Below are 10,141 nucleotides of genomic sequence, written 5' to 3' on the forward strand. Positions count from 1 at the left end.
TACTTTCTGTTGTTTCCGCGAAGTGAAGTTATGGTGTCGTCAAAACGGTCATTCTGAATTTGCTTGATCCACTCAATTTCGGACTGATTTATCTCATCTGCTGTTACTTGTCTATGCGGTACATTGTCTTTGTGTTTCAATATTGTCACAAAACGACGAACAAGCGCAGTAACTGGCAAAAGTTTGTTCAGAGAACTGTAGTTCGATTGGTCAATAGCGTGTTGAATTCCGACGGGAATTTCAATTTGAGCGACAACTTCAGGTGGCGACTTTATCTGTGGATAGTCACGTGTCATTTCAGTGCCTGAGATGTCCTGATGAATCATGTCATAATCCTTGACAGCAGGTAGAGTAGAGCAAATGTCCGCAGGTGGGAGACTAGCCACGTGATAAGCAGAGGTTTCGTCCTGATTGAGTTCTTAAGGCTCTTCAACTCTGGTTGTCATGGTATTCGCGCTTGTGTTACTTTGTTTGTTGGATGATGGAGTGTCGAACAATTCGCAGTTTGGCCAGTTGTCTCTGTCGGATAGCCATACTGGTCCATTCCACCAGAGTGTAGAAGTACTCAACTCTCGTGCAGTAATTCAGCGAGTGATGAGGTCCGCCGGGTTGTATGCTGTACGGCAGTATTTGTAGGTGTGTTGGAAATTATTTATTTCCTTCACTCTGTTTGCGGTGAAGACAGGCAGCCTTTTCTTGCTGTTTATCCATCGTAGGACGATCTGTGAATCGGACCAACGCACGCGCTCTGTGAAGTTGTACTTCGATGATAATGCGTTTTGTACAAACTTACTCAGTCGAGTGGCGACAACAGAAGCCATGAGCTCTAATTTGGGCAAAGTTAAAGTTTTGTTGTTGATTGGTGCCACACGTGTTTTAGCCATAACAATTGCTGTTTTATCGTTTTTCCTGAGGTAAACGACGGCTCCATAGGCTTTCTTTGAAGCGTCAACGAAGACGTGCAGCTTGCAATTGTTATCATCGACGTTATTAGTCTTTCCATCAAAGTATCGACGATTGAATGTAGTACGGGTGCTCTGGCTGAGGTTGTCGGCGATTGAGTACCATGCTTTTGACATAGTTTCGTTTAGAGGTTCATCCCAGTGTATGTCTGACTTCCAAATGTCCTGAATGAGTAGTTTCACTTTGACATGTACTGGCGATAATAATCCAACGGATCATACAAAGACGCAGTATGACTGACAACTTCCCTTTTAGTAGTCAACAGGTCTGGTGACGTATTGCTAATGTCTTTGTACGTGAGCGTGTCCTTCTCAGAGTCCCATTGCATGCCAAGAGTACCGATGCATGGCGTTGACTTTAATTTGTCATCTTTCTCAGCGAGTTTACGAACAGCGTCACTGTTTGATGACCAGGAGCGTAAGTTGAAACCACTAGAGTCCATCAGTTTGTTGGCTTCTTCGTAATATTGAACGGCTTCAGATTCAGTAGGGCATCCACTGATGACATCATCAACATAAATGTCTTGTTTCAAGTCCGCTGCTGTCTGATTTTCTGGATCAGCTTCCATTTGTGTTTTAATGACAGCGTTGAGTATGAAAGGGCTGCAGACCACTCCGAACAATACTGATTTGAATTGATATGTGACGAATTCGCTGTCGATATCATTCGGGTCTGAAAGCCACAAGAACTTTGTGAACTTTCTCTCGTAGGGCTCAAGCCGTATTTGAAGGAACGCCTTCTCGATGTCGCTGGTTAGTGTGATCGGATTGGCTCTGAAATGCAGTAGAATTGAAGTTAAATCATTCAGTAAAGGCGATCCCGTCATCAAACAGTCGTTCAAGCTTGGAGAAGTGTTATTGCCTTTGCAACTGCAATTGTACACTATTCAGATGGGCATGGTTGTAGAGTCTTTCTTGACATGTCTGTGAGGCAAGTAGTGACCAAATTCCATGTTGTCGTTTTCGACGTGTTCGATGAAACCTTGTTTCTCTTGGTCAGTAATTACTTTGTGGTAGATGCTCACAATGTCAGCTGGTAGACGGCATATCATCGCGCGTGTTCTATTATTAGCAACATGAAAGTTAGTGGGCAGCGGATCGTGGTTTGGTTTCCATGGCAACTTGGCGACGAAGTGGTTGTTCTCACGGCGGAGATGAGTATCTCTGTAGGACTCGAATTCTGCTTCTCTTGAGAGCGTTGTGCTGCATTGTGTCGTGTCATCCTTTATTCCAATGGACTCCAAGTCCCAGTATGTAGTTATCGCATTGTCACTCAGAGTGTCAATCATGACGTGTAAAACATTGGCCGCAGCAGTAGATTTACCATTCTGTTTTGGGCCAGAAAGTAAGTATCCAAACGGCGAATCAACGGCAGTGGGTCCCTGTCCGCGGATAATTTCGTTGCCAACGAAACTCCAGTAGTAGTCAGCGCCGATGAGAATATCAATATCGTAGCAGGCATCATTTGAGACAGTGTGTGCTAGACGGAGGCCCTTCAAATAAGGCAATACGGATAGTTTTCAATCGGATTCGAACCCACAACATACGGCATCAGTCGCCTAGCTGTGAGGCCACAGACAGAACCACTCGGCTAAATCTCCACTCCAAAAAGAGTGGTTCAATAGCCGGCTAAGTTGTTACATTTTTCTGACTGAGACCGCTCAACACGTTGTTGTTAGCAAATGAGAGTCTATGTGATTCTTTAGGCCCGTAGAAATTTCAGGAATCAGCAGTGCTTCAATTTCAGCTTTGTCATCAGAGAGAGTGTGAAGATTGAAAGTTCCTTTTTTCATAGAGTGGACCCGAGTATGCTTATTTCCGAAGGCGGAAAGATCGACAGTTTCTGAACGCGTGATATTGGCGCGAACGCGATCGGCAAAACTCTCAGTAACAAATGTACGGTTCGCCCCTTCGTCAAATAGTACGGTAGCGGTCAAAACAGTTCCATTGTCTGATGAGACTGGTATCTTGGCGGTTTTTCTACAATACCGGACCTGTCGGAGTACAACTGCCCAATGAGAAATGTACCTGAGTATTTTCACTAATAAACTTTGAAGTTTGGCTTCCGCTATCAGTTTGAGTTTTTCGTTCAGTTGGATGGTTGTCCTGCCTGCGAGTTGATCCATCGTTATGGTTACTTGATTTATGGCGAGGAACAAATTCACTTTGATGTAGCGAAGTGTGATGTCTACGTTTACACAGTCTGCATGAGAATTTTGAAGCACAATGTCCGACAGTATGTTTTCCCAGACAGTTATAGCAAAGTTTACTTCGGCGTACGATCTCCATGCGGGACTTTGCATCTGATACTACTGTACAATCAGTTGCCGGATAAGATCCACTGTAGTAAATACACGGGCGTTGTCTAGGTGTGCGTACAGGTCTCTGTCCTTTAATCGTAGAATTAGAGTGAAAAGTGGCGATGGTTGCCGGTTGGTGCGGCAAATCATTTTCATTATCAGTGTTATGTTACCAACAGATCTGACTTCAATTTGCATAAGATGGCTTTTCGGAGGGCTGGTAGATCCCAGGCATCATCTCCGCGTGTTCTTGCGAGTATTCGTTGTATTTCTGACGGTAGTTTCTCCAGTATCATGGGTATTAGTAGTTTACCATAGGAGGCTTCGTTTTCTCCCAGAGCGTGTAGACCGCGTACATGGGATTCAAGTGTATCGTAGAAATGGCGCAGACTTGATACATCTGCCGTTGGAGTGGGCAGTTCCCACAGAGATTTCATGTGAGCGCTGATAATCGTTTGGGGTTGGCCATATCTTTCCTTGAGAAGTGTCATAGCGTTGACATAGTTTGCGTCGGTTAGATCAAGTCCTTCAATTGTACGCGCTGCTTCGTCTGTCAAAAGACTTCGTAGATATGTGAACTTCTGAATATTTGAAAGTGACTTATCATCGTGAATAGAGGCGTTAAATGTGTCGATGAAACTCATCCATTTCAGAGTATTTCCTGCAAATGTTTGAAGCTCGAGTTTAGGCATGGGCACTCTGTTGTTCTGAATTGATAGTCTTAATAAAAAAGGCTGCTTATATGTAAATACGAACTTTGATGATAACTGTGTAAGAAATTTATAACAGAATGCCGTTCAGATTGAAATGCCGACTTAGCTACAAAACCAGATCAAGGTCGGACGTGTCTACGGGAACGTCACAAGCGACCACATCGACCGTATTCTTTTGATGCTAAACGTCGCGGCGGAACGACGCACGCATATATACGCGTACTATAGGTACGCGCGCGACCTGCACTGTGTCGTTTCACATAATGATATATATACACAAGGGTATGCAAATCATTTCTGGACGATATTATTACCGATGATGTGAGGCATGATATATATACACAAGGGTATGCAAATCATTTCTGGACGATATTATTTACCGATGATGTGAGTCGAATTCCGTCGCGAAAACGAAGTATGAAATTTGAAATGGCATCGTAGCACACATCAAGTTATGAAAATGACAGACATGTTGTAGATATTCGAAATATGACCGAGAATAAATGCATCGCTAATCCTGACTATGTGCGTTACAAATTGCCGTTATCCGGTAGCGACTTTGGATGTTCGAACGTCGCAAAATACGCTAATATAGCAAATGCCGTTCTGTGGTTTCGTCATGCGCAGAAGAAAGGACATATTTTTTATTTCTCTTCGTAGTAAAAACCTTCCAATATAATATTCCAAAGAAGAGCATTTAATTTTTTTCAGTTTTAGTGAAAGCCTTTCAATAGAACCCGAAAGATTTTTTCAAATGTGCATTTCTTTTTACTCAGTCTGTTTTGGTCGAACGGAACGTGAACAAGCCTTGCAGGTCAAGGGTTACATTTTCACATTTTTTTCTTTGTTTTCATTCTATATTTTACTTTCTATCGTCAGTGAGTTACATTTCAAAAATAAAAAAATTGTTTACCTTTTGCGGACGTTTTAGAGGGTAATAGCATCTGTCCCCCCTGTCCCCCCTTTTTTGTAACGCACATCGTCAGGTTCCATGTTCATATGAGCATACCCTTATATAGCCCTGGGTTCCATCGGCGCGGAGTTCGAGGCCGCGTTCGTGTGTACGGTGACGCTTCTATGGCCTCTCACACCGCCGCCATGGTGCCACACATAGAAAAAACGGCGAGCGCGCAGCACTTTGCTGCGCTCACTTTTCGAATGCGGAAAAGCACCTGAAATGATGTACTAGTATCAGAAAATACAAAATATTGTTGTTACTTCCTCAATTAATACCTACTTTTACTTTACCACGTTTACATCTCTCTTGCGACTGCCGACTGACGTAAAACGGACAGCAATTTTGTATTTTGTTTCATCTGCGCATGCACGAGCAGGACATCAGCAACGATCTCATGACGTCAGCCCCTGGAAGGCAGCTCGAGCGCTCGTGACATGTAAGATGCTTCCTATTCGTCAAAAGTCTGTTAGCGTTTGTCATATGTACGTTGCCGTTAAACAATGGAAAGTGTTACAACCGTAGTATTGATATCTTCAACGGTTCCTTTTTAGGGAAAATGAAATTCAAATTACTTTTTAACTCATTCGAAAAGTTCTCGGACTTCTACTCGTGCATGCGCAGATGGATGAAACAAAATACAAAAATTGCTGTCCGTTTTACTCCATTAAAAAAACATTTCTCAGCTTTGAAAGATATCCACCTGCTTTAAATACAACAATTTTTGTCTTCGTTAAGTTTACTGACAATTTCCAAACTTTGCAATAGCTACTTAAAGAATTGAAAAGACGTTGTAAACCAATAACAGTATCAGAAAAAAGTACGACACCATCAGCAAATAACAAAGAAAACAATTCAATCAAATCTGGAAATAATTGTATACCACGATATTGACTTCTATTTAATTCACTGGATAATTCGTTAATAAAAAATGAAAACAGAATTGGGCTAAGCATACATCCTTGACAAACCCATATAGGGCATTGGAGATATCTGTTAAAATTGTTGCACATGCCCAAATGTTGCGTTGCCTGCATTGTTCTTCACATTATTTGAGAATAGAAACCGATAGAAAACATAAAATAGATAGAAATGAACGAATTTGTCTGTATGTGAAAGAAATGAAATTGAACACGAATGTCATTTTATTATTATTTGTCCTTTTTTTGATTGTCTTAGGAAGAAACATATCACTGCTATCTATCTTAATCCACCCATGGAAAGGAATTTCTCAAATTAATGACGTCAACCGATGTATACACACAGCAATGCCTAGCGGCTTTTACTTACCATGCAATGAAATTAAGAAAAGAAATTAACGCTATGTGAAATGTATTCTTCAACTTTCCGTTCTTCCTGTCAGTTTTCATTCTTTACATAACATTGTCAAGTATTATGGGCCGATGGCCTAAGAGTACTGAATAAAGACCATTGATATATATATATATATATATATATATATATATATATATATATATATATATATATATATATATATATATATATATATATATATATATATATATATACATATACATATATATATACATATATATATATATATATATATATATATATATATATATATATATATATATATATGTATATAGATGTTACATTATGGCTCTGCTGTCACAGTACGAATTCGATGATTCCTTGCCACACCTCTGAGAGAGTGCAGAGATCGTGTAGTTCATTGAACTATTTACCTTTTCATAATCACTTTTACTTTTAAGGATGAGACACGTGCACGTTTCTCGTCTTTGCACTTGGTGGACTATACTTGCCCAAAGTTTACAGGCATATATATCAACACAATAAATTGAAAAAATAAACTGAAGCAGACTGCCGCATTAGTTGTAGGCTGTTGCGTCATATCGTGGAGTGAGCGCGTTTGCCTACAGCCAGTAGCTGCTGCCAAGAAAAGTCAGGCCAAGCGACAGGGCCAGTCTAATAGTTGGTTGACCCATGCACCGTATTATTCACATCTTGTGACTGGGTCACAATACGTTATGCAGGATGCGTGTTGTGTTCTCAATAAAATAACATTTCCCGCATGCGGAAAAGTTGTTTTCATAAAAACAGTAACCCGGTCGAAAGCGAAAATTTAGGTCGGAGGAACAGAGAAAGTGCTATCGTTCACATACACATAGCTTAGAAGGAAAAACCCGATGAATTCATTTACGAGTACGGTAAATTCCCTCATCTTGTCTGGCATTTATGCTGGCCAACGCCCAAAACTATTTCGTTATCCCTCTGGAGTGACGGCTCATTTTATATTGCAGACTCTAAGATGTATTTGTAATTAACATTCGTCCCGAAGTCCTCCCAACATCAGGAGCTTTGCTTAAATTATTCAAGTGTATTTAGACGTGAATATTAACATGTTCTTTCACATTCACTTAGTTCCTGTGTTAAGTGTGTGTGAGTGTATGTGTACGTGCGTGTGTGTACAATGTTGTTAATCTGTGTGAGATATTTTCAATAGTTACTGAATTCATAGTAGGAGCTGCAGTCTAAGCATTCTATGTGTCTCTGGAGAATGGCTGTTTTTTTCTGAATGTAGATTATGTTAATTGAATGGTGCATATGCTGTAAAATATTTGTCTGTTGTCATATACAGGCTTTGTAGCGTCACTGCCAGCAACGCACAGCTACATGTATTCAGTCAGGTTCATTGTCCATTATCTGAGATTCTTTGTACTTAATTCCTCTCTGAAACTGCTATGCAGAAAACTTCCATATTTGGTCTACAAGTCATGTACAATAATTTATCTTGGAATTGTTCAACCAGACCACAAGGACATTTGTTTACAAATCGTTCACACAGGAAAGGTGCATTAACCGGGAACACTTTATATATATATTACATAATAGGATACTGGTAAAACAAACTGTATAATGTTTGTACTTTTCTTATCTCCTCCCCAGATATGAGCATCTTAGGTTAATGTTGCCATGGCAGCTGCATCATCAAGCAACTCCAATCAAGGTTTGAATCCTACCAACCATTCACCAAGATCAATATCTTCTGCAAGCCCTCGGTCTCCACGCTAACGCGTTTACAACCATGATTATCCCCAACCAAATAAAACATTCACATCAGAAAGTCATTCGAATGACATGTTGGGCAGCCTTAACTCACTACGGATTGAAAAACTCCTGTGTGACGGAACAGTGATTGCTAATGGCACGCACTATATGATTCACCGTGCAGTACTTGCTTCGTGCAGCGACTACTTCAAAACCATCTTTACTACTGGAAATGGTATCCGGGAAGTTGAACTTCCCAGGTAACCACTGAAGGTCTTGAAGCAATTCTGGAAGACTGCTACACGTCGCAGATTACACTCATGCTTGAAAATGTAGAATCCGTCCTACATGCAGCGATTCAGTTGGACATGAAAACCATTACAAACCACTGTCCGGAGTACCTTCAGACTGCAATCTGTTCAGACAATGCGATACATATACTCTTCCTGCAGACCGACTCAAATTTATGAGTTTACTGAACGTCGCACAGGAGTACATCATCGATAACTTTGTGGATGTGGCACAGACACAAAGCTATCAGTTATTGAAATCAGATCAAGTTGCGTGATTTTACAACCGGACAGGCTAGCCGTGCAGTCTGAATTGCAGCTTTTCAAATTTGCCGCCAGCTGGATTTTACACGACAGAGAAACACGTAAGCAGTTTTCAAGCAAGTTAATGAAGAGCATCCGTTTCCCGTTAATTTCATCGGGCGATTTAGCTGACTACCTACAGTCCCATAACTTCATGCTGTTGATCGACCGTTAAATTATTACATCGTCCCACATATAGGCAGCATTCCTTGCAGTCACCACGAACAAAACTACGATCGACAAATGATGTATTTCTGGCAACTTGTGGTGAATTCGGTGGCCACCAAGTCAATAACCATGTTTTTAACTTCGATGACTACCAAGGAAAGTGGAAGCGCTTGACTATGATGCCGCTTAAACGAGTTGATCATTGTGTGATGGTATTGAACCACTTTCTGTACATTGTTGGTGGCCAGGTCAGTTTGAACTCTAATGGTAAAGACAGCATTGGGACAGTCCATCGCTATGATCCCAGATTCAACACATGGCTTCAGATCTGTCCGATGCAGCAGGGAAGAGCATTCTTTGTACTGGAAGGTCTGGGTGGATGTCTGTTTGCTGTGGCAGGGAAAAATGAACAGGGTCCTCTCTCTTCTGTGGAATGCTACAAGCCAGAAGTGAATGGATGGAAATATGTGCCGTCCTTTACCGATGCAACATATGCATTAGCTGGATGTACACCTAAAAATAAACTGTACATCTCCGGGGGATTTAGCAACATGCTGTTTTCAAATTCCTTATTCCTTCAGTGAGGGCTCCAATTGCTGGGAGCCTCTGCAGTCTATGCAGGTGCCGCGTGGCCTCCATATGATGGTCGCACTGAAGTGTTGCGTCTACGTCATGGAAGGCAATCCCGTAAATGCATATGGCGACCAAATAGACGTGATGAACTGCGAAAGTTATAATCCTGAAACTAACGAGTGGCTGAGTCTTTCACCAATGCTGACCGGACTGAACATGTCGGGCTTTGCTGTGTTAGACAATAGGATTTACATCATGGGCGGCTATGATGGTTCGCAGTCGGCAGCGGGAGAAAGACATACGGTGTTACACGACTCAAGAGGATGAGTGGGATGTTGTAGGGGAACTTCCAGAACCTCTCCTCAGAACTGCATGTTGTACACTGACTCTGCCCCATCATGTTTTCATGAGGCCATCAGACACTGAGTCAGTTACCTCAAGGCATACTCTGTCTTCTCAACGTTCAATGGAATCAAGGCCTAGCTTGAGTGGACAGAGTGCCATCAGTATGTCAAGGCAAGGCAGTAGAGGTAGTCGAAGGTAGACCCATCAGAAATTACCTTGTTCCAATGACTTCTGACAGGTAATAACAATACCCATAGTCTACGGCTTGTAGTTAAATGTCAATAAGAGGATACAGTGAACGCACTGCACTGGTCGTCATATGAGTTTATGATTGTGATTAAATTCACAAATATAGCAATGCACTGGTGGGTGTTCCATAAAGCATTATATTTATGGCCCAGCGCAAGAGGGATGTATCTCCTGCGTTAAAGGGAATGGTCGTCGGATTCGTGTACCTGTGTGAGTTTCTTGTTACAAACAATTTATTTCGTGCATGATA

The 10,141-nt window shown here is 41.5% G+C and overlaps 2 protein-coding genes across 2 annotated transcripts; one reads left to right on the forward strand and one right to left on the reverse strand.

The window, feature by feature from the left end:
- Positions 1-1,141: 1,141 nt before the first annotated feature.
- On the reverse strand, positions 1,142-1,789 carry LOC139128089 (uncharacterized). The gene has a single exon (XM_070693945.1). It carries the CDS (start codon positions 1,787-1,789, stop codon positions 1,142-1,144), a length of 648 nt encoding a protein of 215 aa, XP_070550046.1.
- A 7,085-nt stretch (positions 1,790-8,874) lies between these two features.
- LOC139128091 (kelch-like protein 31) lies at positions 8,875-9,851 on the forward strand. The gene is made up of 2 exons (XM_070693946.1): positions 8,875-9,109; positions 9,306-9,851. Exons 1-2 carry the CDS (start codon positions 8,901-8,903, stop codon positions 9,622-9,624), a joined length of 528 nt encoding a protein of 175 aa, XP_070550047.1. The 5' UTR covers positions 8,875-8,900; the 3' UTR covers positions 9,625-9,851.
- The last annotated feature ends 290 nt before the right edge of the window (positions 9,852-10,141 follow it).

The sequence above is a fragment of the Ptychodera flava genome, unplaced genomic scaffold (assembly GCF_041260155.1).
Source record: "Ptychodera flava strain L36383 unplaced genomic scaffold, AS_Pfla_20210202 Scaffold_43__1_contigs__length_1316584_pilon, whole genome shotgun sequence".
NCBI lineage: Eukaryota > Metazoa > Hemichordata > Enteropneusta > Ptychoderidae > Ptychodera > Ptychodera flava.

Coding starts and splice junctions, on each gene's coding strand:
- LOC139128089 (XM_070693945.1), bottom strand. CDS start 1,789: ATGACGGGATCGCCTTTACTGAATGATTTAACTTCAATTCTACTGCAT.
- LOC139128091 (XM_070693946.1), top strand. CDS start 8,901: ATGATGCCGCTTAAACGAGTTGATCATTGTGTGATGGTATTGAACCAC. Junction 9,110..9,305: donor GAAGGTCTGGGTGGATGTCT/GTTTGCTGTGGC, acceptor TTATTCCTTCAG/TGAGGGCTCCAATTGCTGGG.